The following is an 18950-nucleotide window of genomic DNA, read 5'->3' as shown; positions in this document are numbered from 1 at the left end:
AGACTTAGGACTCCAAAACCTGAACTTTGGGCAATGAGCCAAGCTGGAAAAATCAAATGCAAAGTCACTGGCTTCTTCACAGGGACAATCATTTTGCAGTTTGCTGTTTGTTAAGAGTGTGGATTCTTTCCATCAGCTGCCAAGTTCACCTCCAGTTGAAGCAAGTCCACCGCGTGACATACCTGAATTTTGTGCTTAGAACTTTGAATTGGAAGTGTTTTTAATTTTTTTTATAGTTTTTTTTTAGAAGCATATTTTATTTATTTATTTATTTTTGGCTGTGTTGGGTCTTCGTTGCTGCGCGCGGGCTTTCCCTAGTTGCAGTGAGCAGGGGGGCTACTCTTCGTCACGGTGCGTGGGCTTCTCATCACGGTGGCTTCTCTTGTTGCGGAGCACGGGCTCTAGGCCCGCGGGCTTCAGCAGCTGTGGCACGTGTACTCAGTAGTTGTGGCGCACGGGCTTAGTTGCTCCGCAGCATGTGGGATCTTCCCGGACCAGGGATCGAACCCGTGTCCCCTGCATTGGCAGGCGGACTCTTAACCACTGTGCCACCAGGGAAGTTCCGGAAGTGTTCTTAATTTTCCGTCTGAACTTAAAAGAAAATTTCAAATCAGAAAAAAAAAAAGAATGCTAAAATGTAAGGAAAGGTCTTAGGAGTGATGAAATACACTATAAAATAACGACATTTAAGTCAAACCTGGCAGTTCTAGGAATTTCTTCAGAAGGCTCAGGTAACACCTCATTAGCATCACTGACACAGTGAACGTGGTTACTGTCGCTGACGCCTCTAAGGTAGTTTCCTCCCTGTAGATAGGGCGGCACCTGCTTCACAGGGTGGATGTAAAGCAAACCAGAAGAGGTACTGCTGACCGCCTTCCAACACCACCTCCAGGTCACGTGCCCCCCATCACTGGAGAGTACCTCTCGGCAACATCACACTCGGAACACATCACAAGCTCAGCCCATCAGATAATCCAATCAACCGTCCTGTGGATGGGTCACCGCACTGGGAAGCGGGACTGCCCACCCTGTGCTATTCAAGGGGCAAGGTCAGACGTAAGTTCTACAGGGTGCAGAGTTCTGTTGTGTTCATGGCACTTAGAACGGTGTGTAGCACACAGCAGGTGCTCAGAAAACATCTGAATGAACAGCTGAGCCACACCATGTAAAGAGCTCCACGTCACCCCCAAACAGGGCAGCTAGGCCTAGAGGACATTCCATGAGAGTCAAACTGTAGTTGCCGGTAAGAACAGGCTGTCCCAAGATTCCATTTACACAGAAATAACTTCTCAGATGTAAAATGTTGCCTGGATGAACTGAATCTGGATTTAATATGGTTCCATCCAGTGAGTACTGACACAGATTAGGCCTAAGAATAAACCCTGTTAATAAGGAATGATACTACATTGCTAAAACTTACTTTTATTTAAAAAGTATTTGGTGGAGGTCTTCTAAGGCTCAAATTTCATCCTGGAATGGTAAGACACAAACACTATAAAGATTCAAAATAAAGGCATATTCTTTTTTTTTAAATTAATTAATTGTTGGCCATGTTGGGCCTTCGTTGCTGCACGCAGGCTTTCTCTAGTTGCGGTGACCAGGGGCTACTCTTGGTTGCGGTGTGCTGGCTTCTCATTGCGGTGGCTTCTCTTGTTGCGGAGCACGGGCTCTAGGCGCACGGGCTTCGGTAGTTGTGGCATGCAGGCTCAGTAGTTGTGGCTTGCGGGCTCTAGAGGGCAGGTTCAGTAGTTGTGGCACACGGGCTTAGGTGCTCCGCGGCATGTGGGATCTTCCTGGACCAGGGCTCGAACCAGTGTCCCCTGCATTGGCAGGTGGATTCTCAAACCACTGTGCCACCAGGGAAGTCCATAATGGCATATTCTAAAAACGTAATTTTTCATTAAAAAATCAGTTACAAAGCAATATTATATTTTATCAATGGACTCAATAACATTTCCCTAGATGTTAGAAATGGCCCTGTGAAATTTTAACTGGGAAGGGACATCATTTAAAAAACTTCATTCTGGACCGAGATGTGAGTCCTCTGGCCTTCCTCTCCGCCTCCCACCTTGGTGTCTCAAATACCGGGCGGATTTCCAGCTTGAAGGATTGCATCCGGCTGGGGGCTACATGGGCCTGTCAAAGACGTGTGTATCCTGTGTTCCTGGCTTCCCTTGTTCGGAGACTGCCCTTTCTAGAGGGCTCTGTGCCTGTGCCTTGAAGGAAACAACCATGGGAAGAAAACAAATGTGTGTAAACTGCTATCAATAAATGACACCCAGACCTTCCAAAAAAAAAAAAAACTTCGTTCAACTTGAACTCTTAGAGTTGAGGTGATGGCCACCAGGCAACTGAAATCCTCGATTCTCCCTCAAAGCTGCTCTTGGCAGAACGGGAGGTAGGCAGTCTGGGTCTGAGGGAGGTTCGTGCAGCCCTGACACAGAACACTTCCAGGCAATCTTCCCCATCCTTTAAACTCCTGGAGGTTTTGGGACAGTGACGGGCCAATCTATTTTCTAAGTCAGATCCTGTCTGCCGTGGACACCAAGCTAAGTAAAAGGAGGGACGGTAAGTGTCCCTTTACGTCCCCTTTTCTTCAAGTAGCTAAGAGACAAGCCAGAGGGTGGCCAGAAGGCTCTAAGTAAGCCCGCAGCCCCACCTGCATGAAACACTCCAACCAAGGTGGGGCCTTTGGGGCTGGGTGGGGAGAACGGTCATTATTGGGGAGCAACTCCCCTCACAGACGCCCCCAAGGTCACTTGGCTTTAGCCAACAGGAACTCCCCCCCCCCATTCGGGCACTGGACCCCAACTGCCCACAGCCGCCCGGTGGGCCACATCCTCCACTGGCTCCTGGAATCCAACCTGGAGCCTCCCCGGAGGCAGGGAAAGAAGCCCTCAGGAGGACAGGTTTTCTTCCTTAAAAGCCACACAGAGGCGCACGAGGATTAGGGTTTGCAGCTATTTTATTTACAAGTATACATTTAACACAATGAAATAAACACTGAAATATCCAAGCCTAGTTAATAGTAGTGTAACAATATGTATCATTTGGATGATTACATTATTTTAAACAACAAACTACACTGAAAAATTAATGCAATAAAATTCTTGGTCATAATATTATTAAGAAATACAATATATAAATTGAAAATATGATTGCTCAAAATTTGAAAATGGAAGTGAACTCATTTGGACCGAGTCAGAGTTTAACATAATCTGAAAGGAGGGGGTGGGGGAGACGCTCTGACCCAAATGAAATCTTTCAGGTTAACAGAAGAGAAAGGAAGCAGAGTTTATCTTAAAGGATAACGGGCAGGCTGCCTCCTCAGGCAGGCCAGGTTCCCAGTGCCCTCAGGTTCTGCGGTAGAATCACATCACTGAGCAGGAAGACTTTCCTTGTGAAGCGGCCCCATCAATTTTTTCTGCCTCCAAAATTATCCTTCTAAAAACATCAACAGCAGTCTGAAACCAAAGAGAAAACCAGTGACAATGTTAGTGCTACAAGCCGAGCCACGAGGAACACGGATGCTGCCGGCGGGACTGGAGAAGGCCCACGGCCCGCCCTGCACGCGGAGGTCCAGGCGTGGAGGCCGACGAGGTGCCCCAGAGCCGCAGCAGCCGGGGATCCCTCCCCCCCCACCCCCACGTGTGACTGCAGACCACCAGGACTAACCTCAAATCACACTTCTGAGCCCCGTTTCCGCCAGTCACAGGAGGCCCGAGGAGCCGTCAGCCCCGGCTCCCGCCTACTCCGCCTCCTGCGGCTCCTCTGGGCCTCCAGGGTGGAGTATCCCCTGCTCGCTCGCTCCCCTCGCTCCCCTCGCCCGCCGGTGCCCTGGGACTACAGCAGGTGCCCTGGGACTACAGCAGCGCAGGGGCTCTTCTGCCTGGCCCCGCACCCCACGCCCTGCCTGTCACACCCTTTCCCCTCCCACTTCCCGAAAACTCTCCGCTCTGACCCTTAGGCCGTGAGATGACACCCGTCCCCTCTGAGCCTGCTTCCTCTAGGCCACCTAGAGCCCCGAGTCACCCCCGGCCTCACCCCCCTCCTCCGGGGCAGCAGCTCCACCTCCGCCACCACTCGCGCCACCCTGGCCTTGCACACCTGCCGGGGACCTCCTCTCTCCCGACTGCACCTCCCAGCCCCAGGGACCAGCCCTTCACAAGGAGGAGCCGCTATCATTTAGGGCAGGAAATCCTCACTTGGGCCGAACGTCAGTCCCTGTCCTTCAAATGCGGTCACTGTGATAATCCGAAAACGCTCCTGTTTTCAAAAGCCTCGCAGGGCAGCACCTAGATCTTGTCATCACCAAGCAGCCGCCCCCCTCCAGCCCCCACCTTCCTTCTCTCGCCTCCCGGGCCAGCGCAGACGTCTCCAGGGCAGTCACCGTCCTCCTACTCCCTTCCCTGCCATCTGTCTGCCGGCTCGCTGCCTGCGCCACGCAGCGGACACAGCCCACGGACACACCTCCAGGACCCTGAACCCAAAGGGGACCCCTGGTGCCCCAGCAGCCCAACCACATTTCTCTGGTCCAGTCACCCCCCGGGATGAAGGGGTCATGCCTCTTCCTTCCACTGGGATCGCTGAACCTCTTTCCCGCTCTCACCCTCGGCTGACGACTGGGTTCTACATTTCACTGGGGAAAGAGAAGCAGCGTTCATAAGCGAACTCTCCATACTCCGTCCACCAATGACCATGCCCTTGAATCTGGGCTCATCTACTCTGGTTCCCTCTTTCCTGCTGGCACAAAGGAGGCACCCCTAAGTGAGCCCAAGCCAGCCCCAGGCCCACCTCTCCTGTCTAATCGAGGCCACTGACTTCAGCAAGCACCTTCCTTTCTGCATTACCAATTCCCCTCCTTTCCCACGACTATGCAGGCAAGTTGCTATTTATTTCATCCTAAAAAAATGCACAGGGCTTCCCTTGTGGCGCAGTGGTTTAGAATCCACCTGCCGATGCAGGGGACATGGGTTCGAGCCCTGGTCTGGGAAGGTCCCACATGCCGCGGAGCCCTTAAGCCCGTGCGCCACAACTACTGAGCCTGCGCTCTAGAGCACGCGAGCCACAACTACTGAGCCTGCATGCTGCAACTACTGAAGCCCGCATGCCTAGAGCCTGTGCTCCGCAACAAGAGAAGCCACCACAATGAGAAGCCTGTGAACCGCAACCAAGAGTAGCCCCCGCTCGCCACAACTAGAGAAAGCCTGCGCGCAGCAATGAAGACCCAACACAGCCCCCCCCCAAAAAAAAAAGCACAGAAAAATGTGTGGAAAGACGCATGCCAAACTCTTACCAAAAAAATACAGCGTGCCTGAAATCTGGCTTTCTAGATAAATCTTAGCATTCTCCTTGATTACCTGTGTGATCTGACTCTGCCAAAATGCATTCTCTTCCATCAAATTGCTGAAATACAATTTGTGAAGGCCTCCACAGAAAATAAGCCAGAACTGCAAACATATCCCATAGTTCAGTAATAGTCAAAGTGCAGTATTCTCACCGACTTGATAATTTTTACCACTGTGCACTTTGTTATCAGCAAATCTGACTGAACTCCACTGAGGTTGGTTTATTTTAAAATACTGGATTTTTGCTAAGTAATACAAAGCTACATTTGAAAATTTATCAATAAAAAGTTTGAGCAGTTCACAAAGGTTGGTCTCTGATCACGTGACTACTGATGTGGATGTCTCTTTACTACACAAATTCTCTCTCTTCCTACTACACAGACCAAGAGTAGTAAGCATTCTAGTGTATGTGTGGATTAGAATCAATCACACCTCTTAACATAAGGGATTAGAATTACTTGGTTTCTCCCCACCTGCTGGGGAAAAACTCACTAGGCTTAGGATCCAATTGTCTTCAGCACACTCAACAACAAGGTGAGCGGTGTCACAAGAGCCACAACCGAGGGCTGAGAAGTGTCTAGACAACTGGTCAGGACTGCTGCTTTCCAAGGATATGCATATCATCACTGTATTTACCTAATTTGGGTACAAGAATCTTTCTGCCTTTAAGGATTATTTCACGTCGAGTAAGGTATTTGTTGATCTGATGAAGGTGCTAAAGTTAACCGAGACAACAGTGAGTTGGGACATCTGATCTTCTAGCTTGTCTGGGATGTTTGAGGTCACCGTACTGCACCCTTGCCTTCTTTTAGAGTTTTGGTTAATATCAGATAAATCTACTAAATTTATCAAAACTTTAAAAGAATTACAGCAGTTGGAATTTTTTCATTTTAACTTTAAGCCTTGAGCACAATTTCATCTTTTATATGGGTACTGAAAAGGGAGTATCCTACCTTCTAAAGGAAACTAAAAGGTTAAAAAGTAAATCTATCCAGAACCATATTAAAAATCTTAAGCTACGGTAAAGTATAGCATAAAACTAGATAGAGAAAAGGCCTGCATCCTCCGACCAAAAAGTAGTTTAATAACATACCCTAAGCATACCATTATAGGTCACTCTCAAAAGATAAATTAACCTGAGGCAACACGCCTTACTAAGCAATCCCTCTTAACTACATTCGAGGTAGGGTCCATAAGGTGTCTACACCTTTGAGGATGCTGGAAGGAATAATAAAGCAACTGCCAGAGACGCACAGAACAGTGACACACAATGCACAGGGGCTACGTGAACCTATATGAACAGTGAAACTGCGGATGATGCCTACGTAATTATAAAGTCAAACACAATACTTGTTTTAGGATCCTCAGATTTTCACCAAAGAGAAACACAACAGAGCGAAGTTAGCAAGCAGAACCAAAGATAGCTTAGGGCCATTCAACTTCACTCCTCCACGTCAAAAAGATTTTTAAATTGAGATAGTTGTTATGTAGCATATATTAGTTCTAGGTGTACAACATAATGACTTGATGTATGTATATATTGTGAAATGATCACCACAATAAGTCTGGTCACACATAGTTACAAACTTTTTTTTCTTGTGATGAGAACTTTTAAGATCTACTCTTAGCAGTTTTCAAATATACAATATTGTTAACCATAGTCACCATGCTATATACATCACATCCTCAGGACTTCTTTATTTTATAACTGGAAGTTTGTACCTTCTGACCACCTTCAAATTTTTATTATGCAAATTTTTAAGCATACAGAAAAATGGGGACAACTGTATAATAACACGGAGCCCTGATATCTGAGTTCAACAAATGTTAACAGCTTTGCTATATTTGCTTGCTCTCCTTCTGTCCATCCCCCCCATCTATCCCATCTGAAACTAAGCTGCAGACATTATGAAACTTGGCCCCTACATACTATGGTTTGCATTTTCTAAGAATAAGGATATTCTCTTCATAATCCCAACACCATTTCCCTAATATATCTAAAACGTAATCAAATCTCCCCAATTGACCAAAAATGTCTTTTACACGAGGGATTTTAGAACCAGATTCCATTTAAGGTTCACACACAGACTTTTTAATACAGAACGGTCTCTCTCTCTCCCTCAAGAACACTCTAATCTCTATTACACTTTGGTTATGCACAAGGCCCTCTCTTCCCATCCATCAGAAAGCATGGTGGAGAGGAGAGAGGACTAAATTTGGGTTAAATTTAAAATTTAGTCCAAGTTCTTATACCATATGAAATATAGAGTGACCTTAGGAAAGTTATTTACCTCTCTGGATCTTAAAATGCCTCACTTCTAAAATGAGACAGTTCAACTGGATGATCTTAAGGATAGATTAGACACCCAATAATTGTCTGATTTAATTCAGTTAAGCAGTACAGGTATCTCTCATCTCAGCTCTTCTTATCTGAATTCTCACTCTCTGCACTAAATGGATGCAGGTAAATCTCTTGCTATCTGGAACTTGGGAGTCAATTGTATAGATTTAATTTCCCTCACCTGGGGACACAGGGGCAAACAGATTTGCCTATCAAGGGATACCTGGGTTGACCGAGCACCTAGTAGATATAAAACCACTGTGCCGGACATTATGGAGAAAATGAAGGCCAGTGATACGGCCTTGAATCTCAGAATGAATTAAAGGGGATAAGAGAGAAAAAACTACTATTAATTTTAGCCAGACGAATCATGCAGGGGTCCAGGAGAAAGTGGAATTTAAGCAGAACCTTGAGGGCTGGGGTCTCAGTGGTGAAAGGTGGCGGAGCTGGGGAAGGACAGCTGACTGTCCTCAACCACATCAAGCCACCCACCCTCACTGAACTACAGTTTCCTCACAGAAATGAAAGCCAATTCATCTTATTTGAAGATCAAACAAGAGCACATGTTGAAAATACTTTAAGTATGTAGTTAATTAGAGAAAGGATATTTCAAGTCTGAGAAGAATGAGAGTAAAGGGGAGGCATCTGGAAGTACCCCTTGTATTTAATGAAGTGGGAGGAGTTTGCTGCGACTGAAAAGTACAGGGATACAGTGAAAGAAGAAACCGGAAAAGTTCGAATCACACACTGCACTCAACATCACGCTGAGGGCTTTGGGGTTTGTTCTATAGATGACGGGCAACCCACTGACAGTTTTTAGTTGAGGGTGACATCATCTGATCTGTAGCTTCAGAAGGTGAATGGCAGCAAACAGAAATACACTGGTGAGAACATGGAGGCAGGAGACAAGCTTGGACGTTCTAGGTCTAAATTAACGCCACGGAGGAAAAGGGAAAAGGAGATATGGGAAGTCTTCTGCAATAGAAGTGACATCCTTCCTCGGATATGCCTTTAAAGGAACATCCGCAGGGCTGAAATTGGGAAAAATGCTTGTAAAATGGTTCTTAACAGTTTCTGTGTTAAAACAACACATGCACCTAACTCAGTTCCACCCAACAGAAAAAGGGGGGAGGTAAGGGTACAAAATTATTGCCAAAGTGATGTAAGATCATTCTTGTTTCTTTTCTATGCCTGCACTTACTTCTGTACCAGCCTTTAGTATGAAACAAAAATAAGACTATATGTTCTCAAAGGAAGTATTGCCTTTACTATTAATTTCTATTTATCCTAGAAATATTCTAGGTCCCATTTTAAGTAGAATACTGACTGAATTAAAACATCAATAGTATCGTCCTAAAGCAACCCAGAGATGGGTATTAGAAATGGTGGAAGGATGAAGACTGAACAGGAGTGATGAAGATGGTGGTGAGATGCTGACTGAGAGGAACAAACGCCCATGAATGATGGGATGCAGGGCAAAATGAAGTTTAAAAAACACGTACCTGATTTTCTTTAGCAGAAGATTCCAAAAAAGCTGCGTTCCAAGATTCTGCTAACGCTTTCCCTTCTTCATAACTGATCACCCTAATGGAAAAAGAAAATTCTAATTAAAGTACTTTGCTCTTTATTATATAAAACATCTATAATTGATTTATGAAACAGGCGCCAGTTTAATCAGTTTTTTCCCTTATGAAGCAGAAGCATGCTCAGTTCAATACTCTCATCCAGCATGTAATGCAGAGAAGCATTTCCGTCACCCCTGACCTGGGGAACCGAGCGGACACTGCCTCATGGGGTGGCCACGCCTGCTCCAGCGAGTAGAACAGGACGCCAACACGCCAGCGTCTGCAACAACGGACTATTTTGAAGCCAGCTCGGCTACAAGCACCCAAAGGCGGGGCAATCCCGAAAGGGCCCTCGGTGCCGTCCCGCCGGCGTTCGGCCAGTGAGCCTCTTCCTCTAGTGTCAGGCTCCTCCTCTGTTCACAGCTCTAATCCTAAGCCTGGGACTCAAAAAACTATTTGTTGAATAAATGAGTGCTACCATTGTCTTTTTAGAGTCTGCTTTATGCAAAATGGTAAAAGGATCTGAAGATAATTTTCTATAGTGTTTGCGCTCTTTTTTTAGAGGAAACATTTTCCAAGACAGGTGAGATTTTTACTGCAGTTTTGCTTCTGCGATGCACGGTCACCGCCACATTTCTGAACACAGAAAGACAGAGATATGCTACAGCTAAAAATATTCTTGCTATAAGAACAATGATTAAAAATGAAACTTCAGTGACTAAATCGTCTTAGACTTGACTTTATAAATCAGTATTTAGAAGCTACATACCTTTCCATATGTAGGTCTTTCTTATTCCCAACCAACATAATAGGTATCCTATTAATACAAGGGAAAAAAAGCCAAAGTACCCTAGTCAGTGCCCGATTTGATTGTTCAGAAGATACTATTATGATTATCTAACAAAAGAGATAAACTATTACTACTTACTGTACTTTCCCCACCATATCCAACAGTTTGCCATGGATAACTTTGATCACTTCAAAGCTATAAAACAAAAAGCATGAAATCAGACATCCATTTTAGTGGTGATGTTTTAAAACGTTTGTTGTGTAATATTTATAGTGGGAAAAATGGAAAATGTCATAGACTCACCATTTTAATATAAAGTAAACCGAACACAAGGAATTCCTTTATTTTTTCCTACCACTTTTTCACATGTGCGTATATTCAACACTCAGCAGCCCTTACTGAGAATATTCAAAGTGGAATAGGTGAGATATTTAAATGGGAAAGTCTACAACTGGGCTGATTTAATCTCTGAATAAACATTTGCAGAATGTTGCTTAGCGAGAGGGCCCTAGCAATCAGCCCGTGCTCCACACTAATACGGTGAAAACACGAAAAAAGTAAATCAATTAATGCATTTCCCATTGCAATCAGCAGAAAAGCTCAGATCATGTTCAGTCACTATCTAGCTAGGCAGCCCGAGGTAAGAAATAAGAGTTTTTTACTCCATCAGTGTAAGAGAACACCTAATGGGATAATTTTTTGCCCTTAACAACCTGTTTGTTCCACAAGACAACCACTAAAAACCATTAAAGTCTAGTTGTTACTACTGCCAATTCCAGCATTAATCCCTTAGAAGGATTAATGCCATCTAAGCACAGCAAATAAACTCAAGCAAGCAGAAGTGGGCCTTACCTTTTGATTGATGTAACAGAATACACAAGAATATAACCATTAATATCTATGGAGTATGTCTGAGGAAAGATGGAATATTCATCCTGTGAAAGAAAAAATAATTACATTTGAGTAGCAGAACAAGCAATCTCACATATCACATGGTCAAAGAAATCAAAGTAAATAAAAAATGGATTAATCTGTTATTCTAGAGACATAGCCTACACACTCAAGATTTACTTAGGACTGGTTTGGGGGCAATAATATGCTTTAAGCCAATATTGAAAAATGACCCAGGCTATTCTAAGACCTTTTCTTCTTTCTTCCTTCCTTCCTCTCTTCCTCCCTCCCTCCCTCCCTTTCTCTCTTTCTTTTTGCCACGCAGAATGCAGGATCCTAATTCCCCAACCAGGGATCGAACCCATGTCCCCTGCTTTGGGAGCGCAGAGTCCTAACCACTGGACCACCAGGGAAGTCCCTATTCTAAGACTTCTGAGGGACAGCTAACGTCTGCTGCAGATCCTGGGAGAAGAAGATGGAAGGAATAAAAAGACTGGTTCCATGATCTTGTATCAAGGGAAAAGCACCACCACCTCTTCTTTATGGACCTAAAAGTCCAGAGTCCTTAGGCCTCACAGTAAATTCACAAGTGCTACTAGTTTATTCCCTAAGTGTGTATTTTCACCTATTTTCTGCACATGAGTCACAATGGCCTGAGCCCAAGGTACCAGTCATTAGTGGGTTGCTACCGGCGCTTGAAAAAGAGGAAGAGAGAAGAGAAACAAAACACTAGACTCAGTCGGTATATTCAGACTTTTTAGGATCAAATGAGCTATATATTGAGCAACTTCAGGAATTAGAAAGACAGGTACACATTATGCAATAGCCTGTTAGTACCAGTTTTACAATGCTTTAAGAAAAACCCTGCTGCTTTAGATGCAGAATTATCAAAGACTACAAGAGCGTTTAATGTCACTGCAGTACTCAAGAGTGCCACTGTATGGTACAAACATTTCCTTCTCAGTTGAAATATAATTGTTAATATACCACACATCCCAGGCACTGTTACAGAAAAATCACGGCAAGCCACCCTTACATCAAGTAACTAACTGTCTCTGTTAACTCTGCAATTCCATAGTGTGATTACGATGATGACCCTGAGTCACTGCCCTATGTTAAAGTGTCTTAAAAAAAAAAAATTAAGAAGAAAAGTAAGTTTTACTATCAACTCTCTGATATTATAGTCATTAATCACAATAGCATTTCAACATCACAGAGCTTACTACGTATGCAAAATAAAACCTTCTTTGATTTCATTAATAGTACAACTTTCATTAAGTTGAATTCATTTTAGTGTTGATGTTGAAAAACAAGTTGTTAATGGAATGAGAGATCTTTCCACCCAGATTAAAAACAAAATTTCAAATGATTTTAGTCACCAGTTCAGCTACAGCAGACCCAAAGTTCAAATTACCTTTTTCCTGAAGTGAAGATGTGGGAAAAAAGAAAAGGATAATCATATTCAAGAAGTACAGTGTAAAAAATAGAAAGTATAACAGAGGAAAAAGACCCTCAGCTTTAAAGCAACCAAAAAGGACAAAATTCCTAATAATAAGCCTAAGAAAATAAAAGTATGTGATCCATCTGAAGAAAATCTTAAAATACTCCCAAGAGATAAAAGAGTTAAATCAGCGGAAGAGTGTGGTCTTCAGCAAGAATGTGTAGAATCATAAGGATATCCACTAATTAATCCTAAATTAATATACAAATGTCACATAATCCTGATAAAAAGTATACTTCCGGAGAAAGAATAGCAACTGCAGAGGCAAGTGGGTGGAAACCATAAAGCTACGGTAATTAAAATAGTGCAGTACTAGCTCATGAATGGAGCAGACAGGGACATCTACAAAGACCCAAGTAGTCATGGGAAGTAGGTATATGATAATACTGGCATTTCAAACCGGTAAGGATAAAAAGTAACCCTCAACAAAATGTACAGGGAACAAATGCAGAGCCATCTGGGGGGAAATGGCTAAGTTGGATCTCTACCTCAAACCTTAGCAAAAATGTATTCCAGAGGAATAAAAGATCTGAAGATGAAAACTGAAACTAGGTACATAGTGGATGGGAGAATTTTAAAAAACTAGTATTGGTTAAAAAGAGATTAATAAACTCAATCACATGAAAATGAAGACATTCTTCATGGCTGAAAACCTCCCAAACAAAAAGCATAAACAAAAGACAGACTGAAAATAAAACAGAACCCTGCAGCTAATTTTCTTTTTTTAAGGTATATCTATTTATTTATTTTTATTTTTTTGGCTGCGTCGGGTCTTAGTTGCGGCGCATGGGATCTTTCGTCATGGTATGCAGGCTTCTCTCTAGTTGTGGCGTGTGGGTTTTCTCTCTCTAGTTGTGGTGCGCGGACTCTGTAGTTTGCAGCACACGGGCTCTCTAGTTGAGGCATGTGGGCTCAGTAGTTGCGGTGTGCAGGCTTAGCTGCCTCACGGATGTGGGATCTTAGTTCCCCGACCAGGGATTGAACCCGCGTCCCCTGCATTGGAAGGTGGATTCTTTACCACTGGAACATCAGGGAAGTTCCGCAGCTAATTTTCTAGTGCTAATTTTCTTCACACATTAAGTGATCTTTCAACTCAACAAGCAAAGACCATCCTCCCAATAGACAAGGGCGAAGTACATGAATAGACAGGATAATGTGCAGAAAGGAAATATAATACAAATGCCCTCAAACACAGGAAAATATGATCAAATTCCTTCATAAGAAGAAAAACACGACACTGAGATACTATTTTTTCACCCAGCAGATTGGCAAATATCAAAAAATGTGGTAACCCGTCGTGTTGGCGAGGGTGTAGGGAAACAGGCACGCCTATTCACTGCTGCCAAGAATGTGACCCTATGGTCCAGCAATCCCACACCCAGGACATTTTCTTACATACATACCATCCTTCTAAAGTAACACAAGATACTGGCTGTGGCACTGCTGGTGGTGGCATGACTGCAAACAACCTAACTGCTGATCAATAGTTAAATTACGATGTATCCAAACAATGGGACATTATGCGGCCATGGGGGGAAGAAAAGAGCCCGTATACGGAATAACCTCCAAGATGGAGATATAGAGACACGCTACTTTTTGTGTAGAAAAGAAAAAAATAGTTTAAAACTATATTTGCATGTTCACGTATAAAACAGCTTGGAAGCATTTACTAGAAACTGATAATGGGTTACTGTTGGCGGAGTGGAGCTAAGATAGCTGCAGTGGAAAGATTTAATTTTGACTATTTACCTTTTGGTGTTATTTTATTTCTATAACATGTACATGTATTATTATTATTATTATTTTTTAAATGAATTTAAAACTTTTTTTTAAAAGGGAATTTGACAGTAAAATTGACCGTCTGTGAGTCACTTGTCACTGAGTTTACTTAAATTAGGTCAAAACAAAATATTTCAAGCAAACTAAAAATAATCCACTCACTCTGCTCATTATCACCCCTAGCTGGGCAATTAAATCAGCTGTGTAAAATAAACTGCTAAATGAACAGTACTTGCTATCATAATCATTTTTCCTTGCTACCAGCAGTCTCAACCCCATGATATGAATGCGATTTAAAAAGAGTTCTTAGAGCAGTAAATATAAGTGTTATCTCATCCAATTTCTACAGAACGAGGGCAGGACCGTGGCATAAGGAAATACCACCCCTGTTGCACCATCGTGAATTGCAAATACCAGCATAACCTTTTACGGTCTCCCAACTGTGAATATAGCCTTTTGGAACTATTAGCTGCAATGAGAACAAATTATTCAGAGTAGCTAAATCTGAATATATTTTGTGCAAAAATTCTCTAAATATTCTTAGCCCGCGGTAACAAAGCCCAAAAGAGCGAGACAGCAGAGCCAGGAATTAACCTATGCTCTTTGCATACTCACACTGTACACTCATTCCCTGAGAGCTCTGATCCTTTTGGGGTCATTCTTTATATTGCTCTATCATTAAAACAGTTAAAGGTGTGTGATGTCCAAGTGTACATTTATGCTTTGGAGCAAAACAGAATCTCTGAGGAACACACGTTCTATTTTCATAAGGAGAGTCAATATAAAGAATTTTCTCTCCCGAGAAATGTTTTCAAGGACAGCTCTCCTCCAAGTATAAGAGACTCCTGCACGACTCCCACTCACATTGTGAACCTCAACTGAGTTTCCATGCTAGGTCACCACTCTAGCCTCAGTGGCATCAAAGACCTACAAGTAAGGATCAAGTTCTGTTGAAGCTCATAAATCGCCTCTAAAACATGTAACAATCCTGTGAAGGCAGGCACCACAGTTATCACCATTATACAGATGAAACGTATGAGGCACAGAAAAGTTTGTTACCTTTCTCAAGGTCAACGAGTTAGTAAGAAAACCTAGGATTCAAATCCAGGCAGTGTGACTGCAGAGCCCACGCTCCAAACAACTACGAAATACTGATTCTCCTTCTGGCCTATTATAAAATGAATTGCTGTAGTTACATTACGTGAAAGTAATTTATCAATCTGCATCCTTACCCTTACTTTCCACAAGCTTAATGAAAATTCAAAACAAAGATATAAAAGCAAACCGAAATCCTTTTTTTTTTTTTGGCCGCGTTGGGTCTTCATTGTTGCATGCTGGCTTTCTCTAGTTGCGGCAAGCGGGGGCTATTCTTCATTGCAGTGCACGGGCTCTAGGCGTGTGGGCTCAGTAGCTGTGGCACACGGGCTTAGCTGCTCTGCGACATGTGGAATCTTCCCGGACCAGGGATCGAACCCGTGTGCCCTGCATTGGCAGGGGGATTCTTTCTTTTTTAATGGATTTTTAAAAATTGTTATACATACATACATACATACATTTATTTATGGCTGCGTTGGGTCTTCGTTGCTGCGCGCGGGCTTTCTCTAGTTGCGGCAATTGGGGGCTACTCTTCATTGCGGTGTGTGGGCTTCTCACTGCGATGGTTTCTCTTTGTTGTGGAGCACGGGCTCTGGGCGCGTGGGTTTCAGTAGTTGTGTCACGTGGGCTCAGTAGTTGTGGCTCACGGGCTCTAGAGCGCAGGCTCGGTAGTTGTGGCACACGGGCTTAGTTGCTCTGCAGTGTGTGGGATCTTCCCGGAACAGGGCTCGAACCCGTGTCCCCTGCATTGGCAGGAGGATTCCTAACCACCGCGCCACCAGGGAATTCACAGCAGGAGGATTCTTAACCGCTGTGCCACCAGGGAAGTCCCAAACCGAAATCTTGATCGTGTCAGACTTCCATATTTCTGCACCCAGGGCACTCTCAGCTTCTACCTGTTGTCCCAGCCTGACTGCTACCAGTGTCCCCCTTCACTCTTAGAAGTGTCTTGTTTTAGGTAATAAATTACACAATTGCCTGAACTATTATAAAAAATACCAACACTAAGAATCCAGAACAAGGTCCTACCCCAGAGGCTCTTCCTACACTAACTTCTAAGATAAGCTGCGTCCTCTATGTCGTCAATCGCTAATGGAGACTTCTGTTATTTCCCCTGTTCCAACAGGCTCCCATTCTATCAATAGGCAGGTACCCCGTAGAGTAAAAGCCTAGGATGGCTCTGCTCCAAGAAAACCACCATGAGGTCTGAAGACGAAAGCCCAGCACATCCACCGCGGATGTGGAGTGAATGACTTATGTGACAGCTCTCTGACATACACATTTGACTTATTTTATTTGAAGCTTCCAGAATGGAAACTCCAGGGTTCCTCCAGTGCTAAAACGACCCAATACAGCTATTTTCTTGCTTCACTAGGGGGGTTACACTTTCCTTCTACGTTCACTTCAAAATATAAAGCAGAGGGAGTTCATTCCAAACCTGCAAGACAGGCCACATCTTTCTAGGTCTATGCCAGTTTCCCCAGGTTCCAGAAAAAAGCCTCCATTTAACACGGCAGACCAGTCTACCCTACACTCACCCTCCTGCTAGTCTGATCCTTTGTCGGTTATAAGATGCAAGGTGACATCCCAGCTTCTTTACATGCCCCACCCTCCAGTCAACAGTAATAAATTCAGCCGAACAAAATGGTTTCTAGTAAAAGCAGTACTGAGTGGCACGGAATGGGGAAGGTGAGCTGTCAAAAGGGTTCTCTTGGCTCCCTTCAGGTTCTCTTAATTCCTTTCATCCTCTGCTTCCAGTCAATTCCTCTGGCGATCCAGTCCCCACATCACTGCCACATTAACCTGTGCATACCTTTTTTGGGGGTTACTCACCTTTGGCAGTTACTGTCTAGCAAATCAAATCGACACTCTTTAATCTTGTAATCCTATAATATATCCAATACAACCAGCTCATTTCTACCCTATGCCTTTCCCAGGCCTTTCCCCTAGAAAAGATCAACTTTCTTCTTAACGTAGGAGGATACATATTACAAAGGGAGGAAAAGGGCTAATGTGATTCTCTGATACAGAATCAACCTTTAGAAAATAGAAAACAACTAACCTTTAATAAATATAAACCTTCACAATGTTATGATGAATATATTTAAAACCATTCTACAGTAGAAAAACAAGTTAATTATTTGAAAAACTTCTGTAAATATCTTAGAAAAGACAAAGTAGACAGCCTGTTAATATCCCAACACACATAAATCACGAGGGGTCTTCTTGGCAGCGTCACTGTGTTTAAGCGTCAGTGGCAGGGCTAGGGCTGTCGGGTGTGCTATATGGGATTCTGACACACTTACCTGCCCAGCTGTATCTACAAGTTGAAGATGATATTCTTGTCCATTTACTGTGATCAATTTTGTGAAAGCTACAGTGAAAAAGGAATTAAATATTAGCTAGAAAAACGTGAACTTTGGATCACTGAAAGCTCAAACAATGACAACCAATTAAGCAGCGTCCTTAGTAATCTCATAAAAAGATCCCACAAAACAAAAAAGAATATCTGAGTTTATAGATTGTTCCTTACTTCCATTATTTAACTAAGCAACGCTGACTAAAACCAATGTTGGGTAAACCTTGAAGCTTTTTCAAAGAAACAAAGTAGGCAATGCTTCCAATCTTATAAAAGTGATCTGAATGCTCTAGCTGTGGACAGTCTTTTCCTCTTGTGAAAAAGTGAAATATATTACATAAAGTCTGAGTTCTAGAATGAACCAAAAGCACACAACTTGTCATTAATTTATAGCAAGTCTGGTGCCAGAGCACAAAGAGCTGATATTAACTGAAGCGCTAAGAACTTTCAGTACCTAGAAAATTGGCAATTTTATTGAGAGAGGACAGCAACAGAACATGTTCTGTGTGAAGCCATCATCTCCACTTAGCTGAAAGATGCAAGCAACTTGTCACAACAACCTTTCCCTATCTGGGGGGAAATCAGACTCAAATAACTTCGGGAAAATTCACAATTCTAAGGAGACAGACTTCAAACAAATGAAGAGGAAAGAACTATTAATAGTAATAGGATATTAAAAAGTAACCATCTGGAACCCTGATAATGAAATGGAACAGATTTCTTCCGTACACCCCGTCCCAGCCATCTTGACTCACAACGAGTCTTCAAATCTGACTGGAGCCGGGCAACAGAATCTATCCCTTGAACAGCTGAGAGAGGACCCACTTTTGCCCACTTTGTCCCACAGACAAAAGAGAAAGCAAATAGAGACAGATGAAAATCAGGGGAGAAAACCCTTAAGGAGGAGAGAAAGATCTTATCTGAATGATGAATTCCACTGGGAGAGAAAGGATGGCTGAAAGAGAAGCAATAATCAAAGATACTCATACCAGCACCATACTTTTCTGATGTGGGCAGGGCTGCTAGAATCAGGGGAGTGAAAATTACAGACCAGACTACTCAAGCCAATTGCCACACTTTATATCATTCTTGTGCCCTTTCTGAAAATTATCACTGTAATGAAATAGTCAAACTAGATGAAAACTGAATGAGAATATATCAAGATAGGGAGTACCCAATATAAACTGTTTCCATCATTTCCAAGAAATAAATTCTATTGGAATTTTTTTCCCCCATGTTGTAACCCCTCTGAACTTGGGATGCTTAGTGCCCTGATGGTGC

The 18950-nt window shown here is 43.3% G+C and overlaps 1 protein-coding gene across 1 annotated transcript in view; it reads right to left on the bottom strand.

The window, feature by feature from the left end:
• Positions 1-2947: 2947 nt before the first annotated feature.
• RHEB (Ras homolog, mTORC1 binding) overlaps positions 2948-18950 on the bottom strand; it is a 47212-nt gene continuing 31209 nt past the window's right edge. The window contains exons 3-8 of the mRNA XM_057549960.1: positions 17617-17684; positions 10897-10979; positions 10183-10239; positions 10024-10071; positions 9192-9273; positions 2948-3464 (exon numbers count right to left, since the gene is read on the bottom strand). Coding sequence (XP_057405943.1) covers positions 3372-3464; positions 9192-9273; positions 10024-10071; positions 10183-10239; positions 10897-10979; positions 17617-17684 — 431 coding nt within the window. The 3' untranslated portion in view covers positions 2948-3371. The remainder of the gene's footprint in view (positions 3465-9191; positions 9274-10023; positions 10072-10182; positions 10240-10896; positions 10980-17616; positions 17685-18950) is intronic.

Source organism: Balaenoptera acutorostrata, chromosome 7, assembly GCF_949987535.1.
Source record: "Balaenoptera acutorostrata chromosome 7, mBalAcu1.1, whole genome shotgun sequence".
Classification (NCBI taxonomy): Eukaryota; Metazoa; Chordata; class Mammalia; order Artiodactyla; family Balaenopteridae; genus Balaenoptera; species Balaenoptera acutorostrata.
The sequence above is the reverse complement of the archived record's forward strand: the minus strand, read 5'-3'. Positions and strand labels throughout refer to the sequence as shown.